The sequence below is a fragment of the Myxine glutinosa genome, chromosome 7 (assembly GCF_964187855.1).
Source record: "Myxine glutinosa chromosome 7, kmMyxGlut1.1, whole genome shotgun sequence".
Lineage (NCBI taxonomy): Eukaryota > Metazoa > Chordata > Myxini > Myxiniformes > Myxinidae > Myxine > Myxine glutinosa.
Window position 1 is genome coordinate 42139516 of NC_136267.1, and position 25225 is coordinate 42164740.

The 25225-nt window shown below is 45.2% G+C and overlaps 1 protein-coding gene across 4 annotated transcripts in view; it reads right to left on the reverse strand.

Moving 5' to 3' along the window:
* The window catches only part of LOC137431166 (uncharacterized), an 808282-nt gene that overhangs the window by 41210 nt on the left and 741847 nt on the right, over positions 1-25225 (reverse strand). For 3 of the 4 annotated variants that reach the window (XM_078781584.1, XM_078781585.1, XM_078781582.1), the window contains one exon: positions 2418-2591. In XM_078781584.1, coding sequence (XP_078637710.1) covers positions 2418-2591 — 174 coding nt within the window. The remainder of the gene's footprint in view (positions 1-2417; positions 2592-25225) is intronic. The other variant, XM_078781583.1, reaches the window with a different exon arrangement.

A 25225-nucleotide genomic window follows, 5' to 3' on the forward strand; every position in this document is an offset into this window, starting at 1 on the left:
TAGGGGTCTTAAACAGTCTTAGGGTTCTAAATGGTCTAAAGGGTCTTCATGGGTTTTATGGGTCTTAAGGGACTTAGGGTTCTAGACAGTATTAGGGGTCTCAAGGATCTTAAGGGGTATAAAAGTATATACAATAGGAGTCTAATGTAATTAATACACCAACTCACATTCTGTGCGGACAAACCTAACAAACAGACAGACAGACTGACAGACAGACAAACAAACAAACTGGCCCAAATGTAATACCCTCTACACTGGCGAGGGTAAAAATTGAGAAAAGGAAAGAAAATTAATGAATAGAAGAGAGAAGGGAAAGTTGCAGAAAGAGGCAAAAAGGACTTTTAGGAAGGAATAGATGTTGAAGGAAGGGAAAGCCATTCCCCTTCCGCTCCACGAACCTTCACCTGGTCCTCGTACACCTAGCTCACTGTATATATTCTTCAAACCTCTATTTCCTTCTTTCCCCACTCTTCCCACATTCCCTTATCCTTTTCTTCTTTCCTTATCTTCTCCTCTTTTCTCAATTTAAATTTTCCAAATTTTGTCAATCACCCCTCTATGCATAAATAATACATACATGGATCCTAATATTGTAGAATTACTGAGGTTATCCACAAAACGGCGTCCATTCCAAATTCCAATGCCATATGGAACATGAACACAGAAATTATTCCAGAGCGATTTAAATTGACAGACTCGTACATGACACCTGAATTCTCCCCTTTACATTTTGAGCGAAATCGTGAAAATGACAGATAAAGATATTGGTGGCCCAATCTGCACTCATGATTTAATTTTCACGCGCATGCAATGGCTTTTCCAAGCTCAGATCCTCAGGAGTCATGAAATAAAGTAATAAGCATGTCCTGGCTTCAGATGTGTGGTCCATGGATAAAAGATTTCACATTCCTGAAAAAAGGAACTTACTGTAGTTGTGAGATGATTAAAAAAAAAAAACTTGTTTACGACTTCAGCTTTCCATGTTTCAAAGACTTTAACAACCCTTCATGTATTTGGGACACTTTAAGTTAAGTGTACCACTTTAAGTTAACAAGAGGTTTATTCCATTCTTCTTCTTTTGGATGCAGTACATGTAGTCAGGTTCACTTTGTCAATAAATTATATTTCGTTCAAAATCATGGTAGATTAGCAAACCTATACATTTTTGGAAAGGTTATAGCATAAGGAAACTAAAAATCAATGTTTACATTTGGAGAGATACCTGTATGGCGGCCATTTTGGATTTTCAAAATGGCCACTGTAAAATACATATTTTGTTCTATTTCTGCCTCTAATTACCCTAAAAACTTTTTAAAATATACTAAACCTATATTTTCAGGGACAAGGAATCCAATGAAAGTATCAAATTAGTGCTATGGGGAATGGTAAGACACGAATCAAAGGTTTTGAATTGCAAAACACTGTCTTTATATTCGCGATAAGTTGCATAATGAAATACATGTTATCATTTTGTACAGGCAGTTAATAACATCAAAATGTGTCACAATAATTCATATCACCAAACATACACAGGCAGTCAGCAAAATCATATGTACACATGCAGTCAGTATAACTTCACATCTACACAGGCAGTCAATGACAAAATATACACAGGCAGTCAATGACAAAATATGCACAGGCAGTCAATGGCATCAAACATACACGATTACAGAATATGCCATTTAGAGTTTGTCATCACTGTCCTGTGTGTCGTATCCGACAATATGGTCCGCATCGTTTTCACAGTCCGTTCCACACACGCAAAGGTCGGTCAAATTGATTGGCAAATCGAATTGGTCGAATGGTCGATCGAATCGAATTCGATGAATCGAATCGAATCGATCGAATTGGTCGAATGGTCGATCAAAGCGATTGGTCGAATGGTCGAATGGTCGAATTGGTCGATTGGTCGAATTGGTCGAATGGAATTGGTCGATTGGTCGAATTGGTCGAATCGAATTGGTCGGAATTGGCAAAGGTAAACATTGATTTTCTGATTTTCCATGTAATAACGTTTCCAAAAATGTATAGGTTTGCTAATCTACCATGATTTTGAACGAAAAAACATAGTGAACCTGACTAATGGCTGCATGCAGCATCATTGGCTGATGGGAGCAGGGCACACCTGTGCTGCAAATGCAGTGCCCCCTGCAGGCTAGGGTAGGAATTTGTATTTTGTTCAGGATGCTGGCGATGATTCCAGCCATCACCAACAAAGTCAAAGCTCGTGCCAACGATTTGGCATTCTCTACAATTTATTGGACCTGTGGTCTGTAGCATGGTTTGATACATGGCCAATAATATGATATCAACAACACGAACAACCAACTACGACATGGGGGTAACAGACAGCATGACAGGAAGTTGATGAGCACTTCAATCGTTAAAACATGAGCAGAGAGTGAAAGATAACTTACATCATGCTGTGACGTCGAATGAGATGTGCGATGGTCCTGCGTCGATGGAGAACGCAATGGCCAGGCTGGGCATTCCGGTGAAGGTGGTGATCGGCAGGTTCTCCAGAAAGGCAGCAGTTCTTCTTTGCCTGTTCTGTCCTCCTGTTCTGTAGGTGTTTCTGTCATTCTGACCTGCTGCAGGCACAAAACCAATCTCAACCAAACTTGCTAGGAGTACTAAGGGTCATATAACACAAAGGCTAGAGCTACTTGGCTTGCCCTCTTTCCCCCGGGAGTTCCGAAGGTGGGGCTGAGGCAAAGTTTCTATGTAAATGTGTACCATGTAGCGCCGCTCCAGGTGGTGGTAGGAAAGGGTACTACGAGTGACCCTTCGGAGACCTTAATTGTATCACGAGTAAGAGGCTTTTCCCTTATTTTCACACTTGCTTAGCCTATGATGCTTTGGACTCGATTGCAAATAATCTGGAGGAATTCCCATCTTTCATTGCCTTTTTCTGACTCGGGAAAACACCATTTTAGGGTGTATAGATAACAGCTTGAACTTTTATTCCTTTAATGTCGTGGCGGTTTTTTTCCAAGGCCACTTCAAATAACAAAAGTAACAAGAAAGAGCAATGAGAGATTGCAGACCCTCGCCAGGCCGTGGTTTTAGTGGTTTTGGAGGCTTTTATGTTAAAACAAATATGGCGGCTGAACCAAGTGACGGATGACGTCATCATTATTATTTTTTCCTCAAACAATTTATCCTTAGATGATGCTTACAAAATTTCATCTTGATCGGATGAAGTTTTGTACTTGTCAAATTATGACGTCATAATGGAGGCACCTATGACATCATCACTAACATATGTTATTCCACAAGGAGAGTGCTTTACAATGAGCCATGTCTCAATTTTTTCTATTCAGCGCTTTCGGAGATATAGAGGTGCAAAGTTTTTCGATTTTTCCAAAATGGCGCACGCACCACGTGACCTGTGACATAATTATCAATTAAAAAAATTATACAGGTGGAGTTGCACCGATGGTGAATATTTCCTGTCAATCGGACCAACGGTTGCAGAGAAAATCATATTTATTCTGTGCGGACAAACAAACAGACAGACAAACAAACAAACGGACACAAATGCAATACCCTCTCCTCTGGCGAGGGTAGTAACAACAACAAAAATAAAAATAGCATAATAATAATACAAACAATAATAATTGTAGTAATAATTGCCAATAATAACACGCCTCCCCTCCACTCTCGTAGGGAGCGGGTGTTTCGAGTAACAAAAAGGCACCACAAGCATAGAAATGCTTCGCGCGAACATAAGACGGAGGACAGCAGTTGCTCTACGGGTTAACCAACAGACAATTGATTAAGTGTCAAGCTTGCTGGAAGCAATGGCCCACAAAGTGGAGCTGGCAATACCATGCCGAAGCTCGTTAGCTTTCTTTGACAAACCATGGCTTTGGCCCAAAGACGTTTTGCTCAAGTTGAAGCTGGAAAATCTAGCTGGAGCACCGTCATAACAGACAAATGAAAAAGCCCACTCAATAAAACAAGTACTTTGGCAACATAATCACGTGCATTCGTTTTGTCGACAACAAGAAGGATGATCATTTGAGACACCGGGTATTAAATAATTACTCCCAAGTGTGCCGTGACTCTTTGAGGTGAAAATCTTCAATTGTGCTTTTACGCTCGAGTTACGCCCGCCAGAGGAGAGGGTATTGCATTTGAGTCCCTTTGTTTGTCTGTTTGTCTGTTTGTTTGTCCGCACAGAATAAATATGATTTTCTCTGCAACAGTTGGTCCAATTGACAGGAAATTTTCAGCATAGGTGCAACTCCACCTGTATAATTTGTACTGATAATTATGACGTCATAGGTCACGTGGTTCGACCGCCATCTTGGAAAAACCGAAAAACGTTGCACCTCTATATCTCCAAAAGTGCTGAATAGAAAATATTGAGACATGGCTCGTTGTGAAGAGCTCTCCATGGGGAATAAAATATGTTAATGATGATGTCATAGGTGCCTCCATTATGACGTCATAATTCGACAAGTACAAAACTTCATCCGATCAAGATGAAATTTCTTGAGCATAATCTAGGAATAAATTAGTTTAGAAAAAAAATAATGATGACGTCATCGATCACGTGGTTCGGCCGCCATATTTGTTTTAACACAAAAGCCTTAAAAACCACTGAGAATAAATCCTGGTGATGGTTTGCAATCTCTGATTGCTCTTTTTCTTGTTTACAATGCTCTTCACTTGTGCTGTGACTCACTTATACAAGTCTGTCCTTTCATCATTATTGCGACCAACTCCCTTGCTACATCCCAGAGGACATCTGTGCACCTTAACGATGGCGCGGATCAAACATGCAACGAGCGCTGCCCGGGAAATATATATGAAATATATATGTCAGTTGCCAACATTGCCACATCTCCTTTCCATCCATCTAATTCAGATTTTTATTTCGCCTCTGGCAGGCAATTTTTGCCATGACTTTGGAAAGGTACTTTTGGCTTCACCGCAAATGTATTTGCCAGAGAACTCTTCTGCTTTCATGGAGGAAATTACAAGATCACGTCCGGTCACCTTGATTACGAGCCAAGGCCAACTGTTGCAAGTTGCAACCCAATATGTCCGTTTGATTCCAATTTGTTCCGTCCTGTTTCCTGAATCTGTTGCAGGAAAGGTCACAGAAACCTGTTTCGGTTCTGCGACATTGAGTGAACGAAAGACAGAGCTCAAAGTCCCCCCGAGTGAATGAGTTGGTAGCATTGCGACAAACTCAAGAAAACAAAATGTTTCGTCTCCACTGTGTGCACTCCTAAATAGTTTTAAAAAACATCATTCAATCGATCATTAAAATAGCCTTTTCTAGATCACAGCAGTTGTAAAGTTTATTAGCGGCAGTTAACAAATAAGGTGGACAGTCCTAAACATTTCAACTTGGAATTTTCAGGATAATTTCGCTTGTTTTTCAAGACACTTGTCCCATTTGTCATCCAAACTGTCCACGCCAATAAAATATTTTCAGATTTCTCTGCCTAAAAGGCTGTCTATGTGTACCTGGCTTTTTGCGTTAGTCGTCTTGCGCAGTCAACGTGTTGCTTTCAATGGAACCCTCTAGTCTCGTCTCATCTCATTTTGTTTCATCTCGTTTTGTCTCGTCTCCTCTCCCATTGGATGCTAGAGGTCCCCAAGGCAAAATATTTTCTGATCTCGGATGCTTCAGTCCTCAGTCAGTTCTTTGTCAACAAATCGGTGCTGGAAAGAAATAATAGCCACTAGGGCCAGGTATACATGATATGAGGGTTGGGTGCGGAGGAGTAGGGGTGATCGAGCGGTTTATGTGCTCGAAGCCACAGTCGTGAATGATGATCTGTGTAACAAGGGCCTTGTCCACAGTGCATTCATGAAAGAGGAACACACATTCAGTCATCCTTCTTTTGTCCTTGATGGCCTGCCACAATTTTTTTTCATGAGGCTAGCCTAATATTCCCATGACCGTAGTATTGTAGAGCATATAGTCAATCACCGGGTTTCCTTTGTTGTTGCGAGGCTGGGATTTTTCTGGCTGAGGGCTGGGTGCAAAATACCTCGAGTTGGAATGAAGCCTTTGTGATTCCATTGTAAGGAGTCAATTTGATTTCAGGGTCCCTGTGCTGCAGTCACGTTTCTTCAGCAGTTACCACATGAGTGGTAAGGTTTTCTGCATCTGACATGAACAGATCAAAAAACTCGTGACATGATGCCAACAGTTGATGTTGATTGTGACCGATGAGGTTTCAAGGGAACCTATATTTCTAAGACTTAGAACATGCCCAAATGTTCATGGGTGATGGGGAAAATGTTGCCTTGAGAAATTCCAAGTTCTGTGGATATTTTGGCGAATTTAAAGCAGTGATTCTCCATGATTAATGCCTCGACCTGGGGAGCGCGTTGTGGATCGGTAGCATCTGCCGGCTGCCCTGACATGGGGGCATCCTCATGGGACTATCATGTTTAAATCAGCAATCCACTATGGCTCATGTTGTTGTTGTTGTTGTTGTTGTTGTATAGCCCCGGAGAGTTCTCTCGAAAAAGCCCGCAGCATGGAGACAGCCGATCGACCTCACAGGAGCGACCCAGAGATCCTCCACATCCAAGATGGTGTATCCCTGCCTTCCCAAAGTCAGGACCATGACAGAGTTAGAGAGGGAGAGAGAAAAGAGACAAGAGGGAAAGGGCCGGTCCATGGTGACCGATCGGCACTCTGACCGTGACTGCGCTACCCTGACGAATCCGGGCAGCAGGGGAAGAATGGGGAAACTTTGGCCCCTGACTTGCGTTGAGGGGGGAGCAGGGGGGGGGGGGGAGGGGGGTTACAACCACAACAAAGAGACATCCCAAATAGGTGTCATGGCTCATGTAGAATATGATGGTGCACCCTCGTATACATGGCCACCATATGTTCATCAATTTTCATTTTGGAGATGGCATCTTCTTTGGAGGTAAGTTTGACACACATTAATATAATAATAATAACCACCTTTAGAGGCCATTTTTCCCCGCAAAGCGGGGGTTGGCCTTTTTCGGGAACCGTGGTTGTTGTTGTTTTTCGGTCCCGTTTTTGAAGCAATGTTTTATGGCCGGATGCCCTTCCTGACGCCAACCCTTTTTGCCGCCTTTAACGACAAGCAGGGAATTACCAGTGAACTGGTACTCAATTAGCCGACCTCGGAAGGATGACAGGCTGAGTCAACCCCCCTGGCGTTAATTCAGCGATCGACCAGGATTCGAACCCAGGATCCTAGGATCCTAAGCTGGCACCCTAGCCGCTAGCCCAACACCAACACCAAGTTTGACACACATTGACGCTCAATATTGGTACAATCCACAACTGTATGACAGAGTAAATTTCTGAAATATACCCTCAAATAACAATCATCAGATGAATGGAATGGATGGCGTATAACAAACATTCTGATTCTGTTGTATCAGCACTGCACTGCAGAAGCAGTTTCTTGGCAAGGGTTACGCTGGTTGGTTTACCGTTGTCTTCCTAGCAATAGTTATGCCAGGAATTTGGAGCGTATCCATGGTGTCGGTGATAGCTCACCTGCTCCACGTGAAGGGATCTTTAACATCCACCAACAAATGATAACAAGCTTACATGCTTGGAGCAAACAAAAACAAGCCAAAGGAAACATGGCACTAAAATGCTAATTAATACCCAGTTCCTAAAACTTTGTCAGTGCACTTGGAATTGAGACTGTCACGTATGTGGTAACAAGAATAAGGCATTGCTATAATATTGGATGGAATCAACAGAACGTGGACCGAAGTATGGTAACCGCCATGGGAAGCAAGGAGAACTTCCATTTCAGCTCTTCCTTGCTTCCCACAGCGGTTACAGGGGCGGATCCAGGGAGGGTTCACTGCCCCCCCCCCTCCCTAACATATATACATACATATATATATATATATATATATATATATATATATATATATATTGTTGCAGATATGAGGATTGTATTTTTTTTATTGTGTGCTTTATTATTATTATTGTTTTAGTCTGGCCCCTCCTGCCTCCAGTGTTGTGTAAAGGTCAAAGGGCGTTCCGGTAGTTAATTCCATAAAGCATCCATTGAAGGACACTATAAAACCCTTGTTCAGTAGCTTATATCTTTATTATGTGTTTTAGGGTAAGGCCTTGTCTTCCATTAAAATGACACTCCATTGCACAAAGTGAAATAGATAGATTCCCTTCATTCCCATTCCCAAAAACCTCCATTTCCCCTTTCGTCATGGCCAAGCCTCAATTTGGCAATTACATCCCCTCCAAAGCCGCCATTGAACATGTGCTCGGGTTGGGGAAGAAAGGCGTGCCCGCCCGTCGTCATCAAGGGCGGAGCCAGAGGGTCGCGCAACCAACCATGGCCGAGGTGAGCACACCGATGGGCGTGTCCTGAAGGCCGGCGGCTTAATCGCCAGAGGCATTATAAAAGCGCGCGCGCAAGGTCCTGCAGAGAGAGAGAGAAGGGAGATCATCCAGCAGCGATTCTTGTCCAAGAGAGAAGGGAGATCATCCAGCAGCGATTCTTGTCCAAGAGAGAAGGGAGATCATCCAGCAGCGATTCTTGTCCAAGAGAAGGGAGATCATCCAGCAGCGATTCTTGTCCAAGAGAAGAGGTCATCCAGCAGCGATTCTTGTTCAAAGGAGATCATCCAGGGAAGCACAAAGCCTGCTATTCGTCGCCTTGCTCGCTAGCAGCAGCGTCCACAGCAGCAGCAGCAGCGGCGGCCACAGCAGCACCAACACTCAACAGCCGCTTGGGGCCTGGACGGCGGTTTTGAGCAGGGCCGCGAAGGAACGGCGGCTGCCCAACACGCCGATCGTGCTGCAGGACCCGTTGGACCTCCCTCTCCAGCCATCCACCTCCACCATTCCTATCATCATTCCCCGTGTGAGTCGTCTTCGTTTGTTCTGTCCTGGGTATTAATTAAGTTTGTATAAGCTAGTATTTTCACTGTGTCTCTAAAAGCTTCTGTATATTATTTTCTTATCTTTCCACCTTCCTTGGTTATTTTGAGCCTGTAAATAGTAAATAAATTTAGTAGTATTGCCAACCTTTTTTTTGCCTTCGTCTTCCTCTTCTTCACATCCGTGTCGTCTTTGCCTTTTCCCTATTGAATATCTGTGGCGCGATACGGCCAACGTTTGGGGATCGGGTGAATCGGGGAAACTGTTAGGTCGCGGTGCCATCCGCTCGGCAAACCAACATCCTTAACCGCGGACCGTAACAATATATATATATATATATATATATATATATATATATATATATATATATATATATATATATATATATATAGTTGCGGTTTTGAGAACCCACACTTGTAAATATAGTTATACAAGCTTATATATGTTAACAATGATGTTAACATCATTAAAGGTTAAAGGTAGCACCCCATATATAGGCCACAAGCAACACGTAGGTCACCATAGGACGTCAGTTATTTCTTAGTATGTGTTAGATAAGGCCATTCCCAATAGTTGCATCTGCGTTGCGTCAAACAAATAAGAGTAGGTCCCCATCCATTCATTTTGGCAGCCTCCCTTCCAAGCGACGCCATTAAGCGCTCCCCAGTCTGTGCCCCATGGCCCCTCCCAATTGGTTCCGCGCCTTTGCCAGCAGCGTTCGCAACCTCACTGGGCTTCTGCCAAAACCAGCCCAGACACCCATGAGGTAAGGCCCGAAAAGGGGGCGGAGCGCCAGGATGGAGGTGCGGCCACGTCAACCAGCCATCAGGGCTGGGCCGGTAAGCCATAACCAGCCAACCAGGGCTGGAGTGAGATTGCCTGACAGGCGTGGTTTTGGGCTTCCAGAGCGTTCGCTGGCTTGGTTATAAAAGCGCGCACGCAAAGCCCTTCGAGAGGACTTGGAAGGACTAATGCGATTGAAAAGGACTCGCGAGGAAGGTGCAGTGTGATAAGAACTTACGGGGCAGCGCTCATTGCGAAAGGACGTCAGGGAGAGAGGCGCTTGACCTGGGACGTGCGCTTTACGAGATAACTGAAGCCAAAGATTCGTATTGGAAGGAATTGCGCTTTAAGAGAGGGCTGACCGGGCAAGCGCGCGGCTCGCAATGCCAAGAACTGCAGCGTACAGGACATTGGGGAGGGGGCGCTTGGAGCGAGTAAGACCGGTAGCGCGAGTACAAAAGCGCCGGTACAACAATTACGTACGCCAATAGCCCAGCTTACCTTCCCCCGTCACGATAATTGTCCGCTCGCGCTAAGCTACACGGAGAGCTGCCTGCCGGGTTTCATCGCTTGGTACGGGTCGAGGACCGGAGCCTGGACACCATCGCCGGACCTTCCACCCTACCTTCTACATCCCCGCGTGAGTCTGAAGTCTGAGACCGAATCTGAGAGCGAGCGGGCCCGAGTCCAGGGAATAAGTTAAGACTGTAGTTAAGACTGCCCTGTGTACTTTTCCTTCCTCTTTCTTTCTTGTACATTCTTTCTTTTCCTCTTCTCATTTGTACATAATTAATAAACCAATCTGTTCTTCCTATTTTCCTGGTTTCCTCTCATCCGATCGTCCTAGTCTTTTCTCCATTGGGTAAACGCGGCACGATTCGGAACCGCTATAATCGGGTTAGCCATTGTCAACAGCTCGGATCGCGGATCGCTATCCGCTCGGCGTTTCCACCTGATGTCCGTGATTCGAGCGGGAGTTATTCCCTCGTTTCCGGTCAGCGTTAGTACTTAGGTAGTAGCAAATCCCTAGGCCTTAAAACCATACCTAACGCTGCCCGGGAAGGACGTTATAACTTCCAGGATCGCGTCGGCCAGATAAGAGACAAGGGGATTAACCCCCTCTTGATAAGGGGAGAGCCGACGTTGGAGATCCGCAACAATTGGTGTCAGGAGTAGGATTTGGGACCAAAACCAAATTTTTTATCTTGTGAGCAAATTTGGTCAAAATTACGAGCGGCCGAAATTTTTATAGAAAACCAAATTAAATCGTGCCATGGATAGCCAAGGCGATCGGATGCCAGTGGGGGTAGATGAAGAGGAGTTAGAATTAACCCAGGACCCCCGGGAAGAAGTGGGACAATTGGGAGGCATGGAAGAGGCGATTGAAGAGGATGCAGCAGTAGGGGTTGCAGGCGAACAGAATGGCGGCGCCTCGCACATGGCCGCGGCAGCCGAGCCCGAGATACCAGGGTACATGCAATTTTTGATGGACCAATTAATGGCAAAAATAGACGAACAAGGGGAGACATTGAAAACAATGGGGGAGCAATTGGGAAACCAAATTGGGGGATTGAAAATTGAGATGGATGCCGCAAAGTAACCAAATGAAAGACAGGCTAAGTAAATTTGGAAACAGAATGGGTGACCGCATACAAAAATTTGGGGAGCACATTGACCGCAGGTCGAGCGGGAAAGGTACAATGGTATGCGACGGGGTAACGCGATTTAAGAAGCGTGGGGAAAGCGAGTTAGAGCAGAGCACAGCCGGGTGGACCGGGGTAGAAATCGCGACACGGGGTATGGGAAAGCCGACGACCGCCGAAGTAGAAGGGAAAATTTTATTAGCGCCAGCGGTCGTCGAGGAAAGAGAAAATGAAATAATTATAGTGGAAATTGGGGTTGAAGAAACGGCGGACTTAGAAAAGCAATCGCGGGAGGAAAGGATGGAAATTGCACAAAGTCCGTGTTTGCATCATGATGCCGTACTTCCTAACCCCAATGAAAGTTTGCAGCTGTGTGAGGAGAAAAGGATCCCAAAGGTAAGCCGGATTGTATATGGCACGAAAAGGTTTGGCGCGAAAGGATTTTTCACGCGCTTGGAATCCTGGCGGCACCCGGGCGCTCGTAGAAGGTCCGTGGTGCGCTGTATGGAAGTGAATGGCGCGTGTGCGGACGGCGCCGGAGCGCAAGTGTGATACGGAGTGTGAAAGTGAGGGTGAGTGCACTGCAGAGTGTGAAAGTGGGAGTGAGTGTAACCAAGAGTGTGCAATGGTTGTAGAGAGTGTGCGGGAGTGCACACCAGAGCGCGTTGGAGAGAGTGTGTGAGGATGCACACCAGAGCGCATGATTGGGTGTGCGACAGATTGCACACCCATGGGTAGGTGTGCGCTGAGTGGGTGTATGCAAGAGTGCACACCCATGGGTGTAACAGGGGATGTAACGGAGAAGTGTGCCCAAGAATGCGCGCGAGAGGAGTGCGTAATGGAGTGTGTGGAAGGAATGAGTGCGCCTGAGTGGTGTGCACCGGAGTGTGGAACGGAGGAGTGTGCACAATAGCGTGCAGTGGCAGAGTTAACGGAGTGTATGGGATGTGCGAGTGAGAAAAGGGTCGCGTGGAGTGAGAATGCGACTCAAGCATCGACGCAGACCGGGGTAGCGGTTAGGCCGACGTATAGCCGACGCGAGCTCTCGGGGCGTGGTGTTCTTTGTGTGCTGCGGGATCGGCGGGGATCGTTGCCGCGGCGCTCTTGCAAGGAGCGCCGTGCACGATTCGTGCCGGGCCCCGCCCTGTATGGTTGGTGCCGCGTCGTAGCTGCGAACGGCACGATTCCAGGGGAGGTAGGCCGGGTCGGACCTTCGCGCCCTAACGGGCGCGGTGCTCCGACCGGGGGAGGTTGGGTCATCGGGCCGGAGACCGCAAGGCTCAGCGCCGGGATGGCGCCTGGAACCTCGGTCCGAGTATGCCTCCTCCCCAGAATCGAAAATGCCGGATGGACCCAACCTACAGGAGGCTGACCATCCGCACGCATTGCCGGCTTTTCGAAGCCGAGCAGTAAAAATGTATTCCCGCACGAGAGGATCGAGAGTAGTGGACATTTGGTAGTAGTGATGATAGCGAATGGTAGTTGTACCATTCAATTTTGGGCACATGAGCAGTAGTTTATGGGGTTTGGCAGTGAAAGCTTGCCGAGGGCGGGTTAGGATAATTGATAGGATCTAGAAAGTGACTTTAGGAGACTTGAGATTTAAGTAGAGACATTGTACAAGTAGTGGGGACGTAGAGAGATTAGGTGGATGATAATGACGAGGGATGTGCTTAGTATAAGGGATGACAGGGAGAGCACTAGTATTAGAGGGAAGGAGATAGTCAGATGATGCTGTGTGTGTGTAATTGTGGGAACCACCGTGTGAATGGGCTTGAAATGAGAGGCATTGTGAATGGGAGTCTTGGTGGTGCTGGTGAGCAAATGAGGAATTGAGAGGCAATGCTCGAGAGTGGTGTGTGTGTGTGTGTGTGTGTGTGTGTGTGTGTGTGTGTGTGTGTGTGTGTGCAAAAGTGTATGAATGAATTATTGAGGATGTGTGTAATTGTGTTGTGTGAATGACTTGCATAGGGTGCAAGTGGGAAACAGGAATGAGAGCACAAGAGTGTGCAAGAGAGCTTGGTGGTATGGAATAAATGGTGTGGAGTGAGTAGTGTGGAATATGTGGTGTGGAGTGCATGGTGCGAAGGAGTGAATGGGGGAAGGATGGACCCCTTCACGAGTACCCGGGGAGGGTAGTTTAAAGTTAGGTAGAGGGAGTAGGTAAATTTGTTGGATATTGACATCTGTGGTGCATGTAGTAGCAATGGAGTGCTTAGAGGGGTGCATGAGACTGTGGAATGGTTGGGCGTGTGGCTTAATTGGTACATATGGTTAGATGAGCACTCCGCCACTGGTAGTCTGTCGGCCAGGTGAGGCCGCAGGTAGGCTCTGGGAGCCAGGTAGAGTTCAGTAGTGTTCAGCGGGCCCGATGATCCGAGAAGGAGGACCCGGGTAGCCCAATGCCAGAGGGGGCAAGGGGGTAAGTGCCAGGGAGGGCCTTCCCTAGGTTAGGGTAGTGAGGAGCTAGGCAAGCTCGGGTGGCGACGTTCAGTGGCGGAGGTGCGCAGGTAAGTAGACCTGCTGGGAGAGCCACACGACCCAGCCCCGAAATTGTGCGAGGGCACAGATGGAAAAATGGGGGGAGTGAGACCCCAAAATTGGGAGAGCACCACAGTATGGTCAATGGGAATTGGTTGTTAGAACCACATAGAGTAAGATGGCCAATGGATTGGCAGGGCAAGACCCCGGGTAGAGTAAAGAGTTAATGTCAATTAGAGTATAGTTAGGGGAAAATCTCTTTGCACCATCCGCATCCACTCACCGAGGTGATAGGACTCCACACCAGGTTTTGGCAAATGATTTGGGAATGTAAGACGCATCATGACGGAGTTTGACATTGTGTGTGATTCCATCCCTTCCTCTTGGGAGGGATTGGGGACGAATTTGGTTTAGGGGAGATATGGGGGACGAGACAGTAGAGACGGATTTGTAAATTGTGTAAATACGGGGAAGGGCAAGGGTAGTGTAGGCTGACATGGGGGGTGACGTACGAGTAGGGACGAGCTTTCTCAGCTCGCTCTCCCACGCCCTTCATGTCGCATTACCTTGTATTGATGTGTACCCTTGCGCCCTTGCACCCCGCTAACCTCTGCTTTGTCTTCCTTCCCCACTCATGGACCTATGGTCTTTGGTCGAGGGGAGTGTGCAGGTGCCCTGAGCAGTGCGGCCGCACTCTTGCTGCCTGCACCCTGCTGCCTGCCTGCCTGCTTGCACTGATACACCATATGGACCACACGTTCTGTGGCCTGGCACCTTCGCTGGGGCAGACCATTGCTGCCAGCAGTATCTGGCTTGCGGACCACTGTTTTTAAGTGGCATCGATGCCAAGCAGTCGGACCACCTACGCTGGCCCTGCTGGCCATGAATAAAAAAGCGGACGCGGGTTGTGCCCTTTTTTATTAATTAACCTTTGGTGTGTCCGAACAAAGATGGAAACTTTAACGAGGGCACACCGAAGATCCATCGAAGAAGAAGATCAAGCCAAGATCCATCGGCCCAGCAGCCAAGCACAAGACATCACGGCTTATTTTAAAATGTTTGTTTTTGTGCATGTTGGGTGATGGTGCTTTTCATTCATTTTTTAATTATGGTGCTTTTTGTGCATTTTGTTTATTTGTGGTACATATGGGTGTATGGTGTATCGGTGCAGTGCAGTGCAATTGGTATTTCCTCTTTTCAAAATCTCTCTTCTTTTTCCCACAAAAGACATGTCCTGGGTTATAGTTTTGTAAATAATTAGTAGTGTCTTGTAAATAACATGCTCCCCACCGGCTTTATGAATCGCTTGAAAATAATTCTGTAATTCGGTTAATTGTGGGCGTGAGTCAGTTACGTAGGACACAACGCAGCAGGGGGGAAATATCTAGTGTTAAAACTGTCGCACTAAGGGTGAGGTTAAATATAGAGGGAAACTACACCTAAGTGTCACATGTAGATGTAAAAGTAGTCCTGACCCAGGTATCGATTCGGCTCGGGCCGAGGCTGGCAAAAGGAGGGGTGCAGTGTTGCGGTTTTGAGAACCCACACTTGTAAATATAACATCATTAAAGGTTAAAGGTAGCACCCCATAGATAGGCCACAAGCAACACGTAGGTCACCATAGGACGTCAGTTATTTCTTAGTATGTGTTAGATAAGGCCATTCCCAATAGTTGCATCTGCGTTGCGTCAAACAAATAAGAGTAGGTCCCCATCCATTCATTTTGGCAGCCTCCCTTCCAAGCGACGCCTTAAGCGCTCCCCAGTCTGTGCCCCATGGCCCCTCCCAATTGGTTACGCGCCTTTGCCAGCAGCGTTCGCAACCTCGCTGGGCTTCTGCCCAAACCAGCCCAGAAACCGACGAGGTAAGGCCCGAAAAGGGGGCGGAGCACCAGGATGGAGGTGCGGCCACGTCAACCACCCATCAGGGCGGGGCCGGTAAGCCATAACCAGCCAACCAGAGCTGGAGTGAGATCGCCTGACAGGCGTGGTTTTGGGCTTCCAGAGCGTTCGCTGGCTTGTTTATAAAAGCGCGCACGCAAAGCCCTTAGAGAGGACTTGGAAGGACCGATGCGATTGAAAAGGCCTTGTGAGGAAGGTGCAGTGTGATAAGAACTTACGGAGCAGCGCTCATTGCGAAAGTACGTCTGGGAGAGAGAGGCGCTTGACCTGGGACGTGCGCTTTACAAGAGAACTGACGCCAAAGATTGGTATTGGAAGGAATTGCGCTTTACGAGAGAACTGAAGCCAAAGATTGGTATTGGAAGGAATTGCGCTTTACGAGAGGGCTGCCCGGGCAAGCGCGCGGCACGCATTGCTGAGAACTGTAGCATGGACATTGGGGAGGGGGTGCTTGGAGCGAGTAAGACCGGTAGCGTGAATACAAAAGCGCCGGTACACCAATTACGTACGCCGATAGTCCAAGTTTACCTTCCCCCGTCACGATAATTGTCCGCTCGCGCTACGCGATACGGAGAGCTGCCCGCCGGGTTTCATCGCCTGGTACGGGTCGAGGACCGGAGCCGGACCGGAGCAAGGACACCATCGCCGGACCTTCCACCCTACCTTCTACATCCCCGCGTGAGTCTAAAGTCTGAGACCGAATCTGAGAGCGAGCGGGCCCGAGTCCAGGGAATAAGTTAAGACTGTAGTTAAGACTGCCTGTGTACTTTTCCTTCCTCTTTCTTTCTTGTACATTCTTTCTTTTCCTCTTCTCATTTGTACATAATTAATAAACCAATCTGTTCTTCCTATTTTCCTGGTTTCCTCTCATCCGATCGTCCTAGTCTTTTCTCCATTGGGTAAACGCAGCATGATTCGGAACCGCTATAATCGGGTTAGCCATTGTTAACAGCTCGGATCGCGGATCGCTATCCGCTCGGCGTTTCCACCTGATGTCCGTGATTCGAGAGGGAGTTATTCCCTCGTTTCCGTTCAGCGTTAGTACTTAGGTAGTAGCGAATCCCTAGGCCTTAAAACCGTACCTAACGCTGCCCGGGAAGGATGTTATAACTTCCAGGATCGCGTCGGCCAGATAAGAGACAAGGGGATTAACCCCCTCTTCATAAGGGGAGAGCCAACGTCGGAGATCCGGAACAATATATACATATATATATATATATATATATATATATATATATATATATATATATATATATATATATATATAGACAGTGGAACCTTGACTTACGAGTGCACCAACTTACGAGTTTTCCGAGATACGAGCCGTCGCTCGGGCGGTTTATTGCTTTGAGATGCGAGCCGAGATCCGAGTTACGAGCTTACGCCACCCGCCACCAGGTGGGTTCCGGTCACGTGGTTATCTTGCCGTGCAAGTATCTCTGCCGTATATCGCTGCTGTTTTGTTTTCGCATTTTGGTTATTTTGGAGCTTACGCCACCCCCCACCAGGTGGGTTCCGGTCACGTGGTTATCTTGCCGTGCAAGTACAGTATCTCTGCCGTATATCGCTGCTGTTTTGTTTTCGCATTTTGGTTATTTTGGAGCTTACGCCACCCCCCACCAGGTGGGTTCCGGTCACGTGGTTATCTTGCCGTGCAAGTACAGTATCTCTGCCGTATATCGCTGCTGTTTTGTTTTCGCATTTTGGTTATTTTGGAGCTTACGCCACCCCCCACCAGGTGGGTTCCGGTCACGTGGTTATCTTGCCGTGCAAGTACAGTATCTCTGCCGTATATCGCTGCTGTTTTGTTTTCGCATTTTGGTTATTTTGGAAAATTTCTTAGTTTTAACCATGGGTCCTAAGAAATTGAGTGCCAAGGGCAGTGCTGAGAAGAAGAAGAGGATGATGTGCTTGGCTATAAAACACGCAATCGTCGAAAAACATGAGCGAGGTGTGCGTGTTGTCGACTTGGTGAGGCGGATGTGAAGGCAGCTGAAGATTTTATTATAACTTTTGCCGAACTGATAGAAGCCGAACGATACATCCCCCAGCAAATCTTCAACTGTGACGAGACAGGGCTCTTCTGGAAAAAGATGCCGAGGAGGACGTATATAACGGCAGAGGAGAAGAGCATGCCAGGCCACAACTTGTTCAGAGTGCCGGCGATAGCTCGCCTTCTCTTTGTGGAAGACACGGTGAGATCCTCAACATCCAACAACTAATGGGACGCAAACGGGGCGCCCAGTTTAGCGGTACACACATTGATGAATCACCCTGCCTGTGAAACACCGACATGACAGGTTATAGCTGGGTCGGGATTCAAACCCAGGCTGGACAGTTTAGATGTCAAGTGTGCGTACCTCCAGTCCAGGCCATCCTGCCAACTTGTATGCTGCATACAGGTGAAATATAAAGCGCGAGATATTTTTATATATACTGCATATTTAAAAAAAAATTGGTGTGGTTTTTGGTGGGCTGGAACGGATTAATAGCATTTCAATGCATTTTAATGGGGAAATTTGATTTGAGAAACGAGCAAATTGAGTTACGAGCTCGGTCACAGAACGAATTAAACTCGTAAGTCAAGGTTCCACTGTATATATATATATATATATATATATATATATATATATTGTATATATATATATATAATATATATATATATATATATATATATATATATATATACACATTATATACATAATATATACATATCCAATATATACAATATATACATATATACGCAAAGCAATAGACACCAACAATGAACTTGGATTTACCCTAAGTAAACGGAAAAGGTGGCGATACCAATCCAAGAAGATTACAGATGCAGATTATGCAGATGATCTTGCGGTTCTAGCAGACTATAACAAGGATGCAGCTACACTACGACACAAGATTGAAGAAGTAGCCAGCCAAATTGGTCTCTACATAAATGCCTCGAAGACAGAGTACATCAGTCTTAATCAAGATCAAGTTGTAGACATAAAATCACTCAATGATGAAAACATCAAAAAGGTTGACGAATTCACATACCTGGGAAGCAACATCGCCTCCACAAAAAGAGATGTCGACATCAGACTTGGAAAGGCTTGCGGAGCTTTAAACAGTCTAGGCAAGATTTGGAAATCTGCGCTTCCAATAGAGCTGAAACGAAACTTCTTTAGAGCAGCTGTTGAATCAGTTCTTGTTTAAGGGGCAATTACATGGACCTTGACATCGTCACTAGAAAAGGCCCTGGATGGTACATACACTCGCATGCTCAGAGCAGCCCTTAACATCTCATGGAAAGAGCACCGCACAAAATATGAATTGCATGCAAAAATCCCACCAATCGGTGTAACCATACGTCAACACAGATTAAGATTTGCTGGGCACTGCTGGAGAAACAAAGATGGGCTCACAAGCGATATTTTACTTTGGTTACCAACTCATGGCAAACATGCACCAGGAAGACCTGCGACAACATATATAGATCAGCTTACAAATGATACTGGGTGTCTGGTTAACGAACTACCTAATGCCATGAGTGACAGAGATGAATGGAAGAAACGTGTCATGGAATGCCGAGCTCGCTCGACGCAGTAGTAGTAGTACATACATATATATACATATACAATATATACATATACAATATATACATATACAATATATACATATACAATATATACATATACATATACAATATATACATATACAATATATACATATACATATACAATATATACATATACAATATATACATATACATATACAATATATACATATATACATATACAATATATACATATATACATATACAATATATACATATATACATATATATATATATATATATATATATATATATATATATATATATATATATATATACATACAGACTTGGCATTTAATATGGAATATTTTTTTTGTGGGGGTGAACTTACTTTTCAAGATGTCTTAGAACCAAAAGTTCATTGGAATAATGTTGCAATTATTCTAGATTTTGTTAATGTGACCTTTAAAAGAAACGAAAACCACATTTGACATTTCGAAGCAAATAAATTGATCCTTGAAAGTGATGTAAACTGATATCGAACTCAATTCATGGACAGTACTGTGTTAAACTTCTGTACGTTTTCCAGAAGTATCTCTTTATTTTGCACATTAGCCAAAAAAATTTTTTCAACAAAAACAAAAGTTAAATTATGACTGGGATTACGGACAGTAAAATTACAGTTCAGTACTTCGTGTAACCCCCACGAGCATTCAGGAGAGCACGTACACGTTGAGGCATGCTGTTCACGAGATTTTCCAAGGTTTGGACAGGAATCGCTTGCCATGCAGTGACAATAGCCTGCTGCAATTCACGCACAGAGGTCGGCTGCTGGTCCAAGTGGTCGATTTGACGCGTCAATTCTGCCCACAAGTTCTCTATCGGATTCATATCCGGGGACATGGCAGGCCACTCCATATGCTCTACACCACGGTCAGCAAGAAAGTGTTGGATCATGCGAGCACGATGAGGCCATGCATTGCCATCTTGGAAGACAAAGTTTCCTCGAAAGGCTGCACGAGCAAATGGAAGCAATGTTTCTTCCAGAATGGCCCTGTGCTTGAACTGGTTCAGGTTTCCATTCAGAACAACCAGGTCAGTTTTGCCCCCTGCAAGAAAAGCAGCCCAAACGGTCACCCCACCACCTCCAGCTTGGACTCTTGGCACTATACAATCTTTGTGGTAGGCTTCATGCACTTGTCTGCACACTCGGACGCGACCATCTTGACGATAGACCAGAAATCTAGACTCGTCACTGAAGATCACGTGATTCCAGTGTCCTGGCTGCCATTGACGGTGCTCTCTGGCCCACTGCAATCGGCACTGGCGGTGTTGTCTGGTCAGGTGTGGCTTTCTCAGGGGACGCCTGGCACGATAGCCTGCTTGAACCAGTCGTTGGTTGACTAGCCTTCTGGATACAGGCACATTTGTCAGTTGCTGCCACTCAGCCCTAAGCCGTTTAGCTGACTTGGTATGGTCATTGCGGACTAACCGGTGCAGCTGGCGATCATCCATCCTTGTGGTTCTGCGGGGACGTCCTGGCCTCGGTATTGGAGTAGGGACACCCCTCTGAGCATTTCTTTTCAGGATCTTTGACACCTGACCTCGAGTGATGCCATACTGCCGAGCAATAGCACGCTGTTTCATGCCGTAATTTCGTGAAGCCACCACTCCATGACAAACAGCATTGTCGAGTTGATGGACCATCTCCAGAGGAAGCGGCAATAACTTTTGGAGATGTGCAGCAGTTGTTTTCCACTAATACAGAACGCAACAACCCTTTTATACCCGACTGTGAAGCCAATCATCAAATGCACCTGTCCGTACATTTTGCCACGCCACCTGTGATATAATCCTGTGGTTGACTTCTTGCTGCGACAGACAATCAGTGACATGGTTCTTTTAACAAATAAATCACCAAAGTGTAAAAGAAACTCACTAGATTGATATACTGAGTTAAGAAAGTAAACCCAAGTCAAGGAAAAAAAAAATATTCCATATTAAATGCCAAGTCTGTGTCGATATATATATATATATATATATATATATATATATATATATATATATATATATATATATATATATATATATATATATATATATATATGTATATATATATATATATATACACACACACGTATATATATTCTAACTCTGATAAAAAAAAAATGTTTCAAAGAGAAGTTAAGCATGCTCTCAGGCTGAAACCTCACAGTATGATGTGAATCCTGTGATGGCAGAACATTCATGAATGCTGAAGTGGCATGTGTTTGTGTTTTCTCTTGAATCGCCACCTGTGAACCTTCCTGTTATTTCTTTTGTCTTTTCTGTGCCATCATTCATTCCAACAGATGTGAGAAACCCAGTGCAGAAAAGAGTCACAGACAACAAGAAGATTTGAAAATTAGACAAAGGCTCAGAAATCCAATATTTTAGCCACAGTTTTTCATTAAGGATTAAGCAGCTGAAATGTGCTTGGACCTGAGATGATACCTGGAGGGATGGAGAGACACAGGCCTGAAATACACCAGAGACCTGGGTAATTAATTTCATTAACAGCTATTCATTTTCCAAGCAGCAATGTTTGCAGTTTTAGTGAATATGGTTTTGCTTAACCATGCAAGGTTTTTTAATATGCCATTTTGAACTGACCAACCCACCCAAATCCCAAAATGAAACATTTTGGAGCAATTAAAAATATACAACATCTAGGTTCATGGAAAAGGGTGATGGGACAATGGGGGAAGTGATCGAGGCAACAATTGGACGCAACAAGCAATTTATATCACAGTTAGACAAAATGAACAGGAAAAGAGGAGAGATAGGAGTGCAGGAAAAGAGTAACCTTCAAATAAGAAGGTTGGGTGAGGTAGTGATGGATAATGGGGATGTAATCATAGAGGATAACATAGAAATGGTGGCGGACTGTTTGTTTGAAGTCCTGGAGGAAAGATATCGATTGAATAATCTCCGGATACAGTTCCACAAATAGAAGAAAAGTGGAACAAAAGAGCTTTGGTGTGTTGTAAGCCTGTATTTTTGGAGTTTTACCGGGAGGGCATTACTGGAAGAATGTGTGCAACGTGGAGGAGTTGAGAAGAGTCTGAGTACTGGCAGAGCAGAGGGAGCTAAAGCGAACGGAGGAGGGGTCGTAAAAAAACAAAACAGCGAGATCATCAACATATTTGCGATGTGAAAGCAACAGGCCTTGTGCCTGTTGGTCTCATCGTGGGAGATGACAATAGTGTTGGGAGTCTTAAATTTTACAAGATACAGAACTCATGAGAGACAGATGTGATGCTGGGGCACAAGCCCATAGAAAGGAGCAGTAGTCCATCAAGCTATGGACCAAGGCGTTGTAGACTGTGAGTACTTTTGACATTTGAAGGAATGACTTGAAATGACAAAGGATGTCCAGCTTGTGGCTGGAAATTTGGAGGCAAGGTTTGCTAAATGGTCAACGATTTAGGCGAGGGTGAGGTTGTGCAGGTGAGGTTGTGGCTGATGGAAGCCGAAAACTTCAAGAGACTGGACCTCTTCCAGTGGATGACCACGGAAATTGACAGGCGGATTCAATTGATGATTCTTCTGGAGTGACAGGGTGAGACTGTGAGATTCTAGGAAGGAAGCATTAAAGGCAGCTATTGCTAGGATATATTTATCAGCCCAGCATCTAATTCCAGATCAGCAGACAGTGATGCAGCTGTTATCTGCCTGTCAGTGGGATTTGGGTTTTCTACAAAGAAAACCTTTTCAAGAGAATCAAAAAGGTTGTTTCCATAGATGAGGAACAAGAATGGGACCAAGAAAATGCCTCAGAGACCTCTATCCTCTAATGGGAGAGGAGATGAAATGAGATGAAACGAAAGGAAACGAGACAAGAGGAGAGGGTTCCATTGAAAGCAACACGTTGACTGCGCAAGACGACTAAACCGGAAAGGCAGGTACATAGCCAGCCTATTAGCCGCAGGCAACAAACTTGATATATCACAGCAGGATGCTTGACTGTATTAAATGGGACAGACATGTCCAGGGAGATGCAGAGTAATTTTCACTCATAAATAGCTCAGGTTTTTATACTTTCAGCTTCCCAATTTAGTGTTTGGCCGAGCTATACACACTAATTGCATTCCTTTACTGTCTGTTGTGCAAGAAGTAGATTGAAAAAACGACATCAAAATATGAACTAAATTCTAACACCGATATAAAATTTAAATGTGAAAAACCTTCCCCCCTTTCCGTAGTTTCCATTCCAGCGAGTAATCCAGCATATATGAGTGTGGTTCAAAGTTAATATTGACCTTTTAGTGACAAACTAAGCCTGGTGCTGGCTTAAAAGTTAAGGTGTGTGGCTTTAGATCTTAGGGTCTTGTGTTTGAGCCCCTGTCATGCCGTTAAATAACACCAGTTTACTGGAAACAGGGGAACTGCATCAGAGGTACAGCAACACTCCCACCGAAATAAAAATAAAGGTGATTAATTTGTAAAAGGTTATTGTTCAGAAAGTTTTACAAGAAGTGCCATCAGTGCTGGTCAAAGCATTCTGGGAAAAACCAAATGGTGGCCAACATAGTCATATGTGCTGTGGAACAGAAGTGCATCATGAAGTGAAGGGTATAAAACAATTTCTAGAGTGTTGAAAGTTCCCAAGAGCACAGTGAGCTCCATCATTAGGGAATGGAAAGAATATGGAAATATGGAACCTAGACTCTTCCTAGAGCTGGCCATCCAACCAAACTAAGCAACCAGGCATGAAGAACATTGGTCAGGGAGGTGAGTAAGAACCCAATGACCAATCTGACGGAAATAAATAGTTACTTGGCTGAGATGGGAGAACCTGCCAGCAGGACAACAGTCTCTGCAGCACTTCACAAATCTAGGCTTTATGGGAGAGTGGCCATACGGAAGCCACTCCTGAGAAAAAGGCACATGACAGCATGCCTGGAGTTTGCAAAAAGGCACGTGAATGACTGAGAGCATGAGATAAAATATTATGTGGTCCGATGAGACGAAAATTGAACTCTTTGGCCGGAATGCAAAGTGCTATAACTGACGGAAACCAAGCACAGCTCGTCACCCATCTAACACCATCCGCACTGTGAAACATGGTGGTGACAGCAACATGCTATGGGGATGCTTTTCAGTGGCAATGACTGGGAGACTTGTAAGTATCGAGGAACAATGAATGGAGCCAAATACAGGCAAATTCTTGAGGAGAACCTGCTTCAGAGTGCAAATGACCTGAGACTGCGGCAAAGACTTACATTCCAACAGGACAATAACCCCAAGCATACAGCCAAAGCAACACTGGAATGGCTTCAGAACAAGAACGTAAAAGTCCTTGAGTTGCCCATCCAAAGTATGGACTTGAATCACATTGAGAAGCTGTGGAAAGACTTGAAGATTGCTCTTCACTGACGCTCCCCATCCAACTTGACAGAGCTTGAGCAAATCTGCAAGGAAGAATGGGAGAAACTCCCAAAATCCAGATGTACATAGTTGATAGAGACATAACCAAGAAGACTCGAAGCTATAATCGCTGCCAAAGGCTCTTCTACGAAGTTTTGACTCAGGGGGTTGAATACTTATTGACTCGACATTTCAGCTTTTCATTCTTTATGAATTTCAACCCTGGTGTTGGGCTAGCGGTCAGGGTGCCAGCTTAGGATCCTAGAATCCTGGGTTCGAATCCCGGTCGATCGCTGAATTAACGCCAGGGGGATCGACTCAGCCTGTCATCCTTCCGAGGTCGGCTAATTGAGTACAAGTTCACTGGTAATTCCCTGTTTGTCGTAAAAGGCGACAAAAAGGGTTGGCAGCAGGAAGGGCATCCGCCCGTAAAACATTGCTTCAAAAAGGGGACCAACAAAAACAACAACAACCACAGTGCCCGAAAAAGGCCAACCCCCGCTTTGCGGGGAAAAATGGCCTCTAAAGGTGTTTTTTTTTTTTTTTTTCTTTATGAATTTGTAAAAATTTCTGAAAAAAATTCCACTTTCAC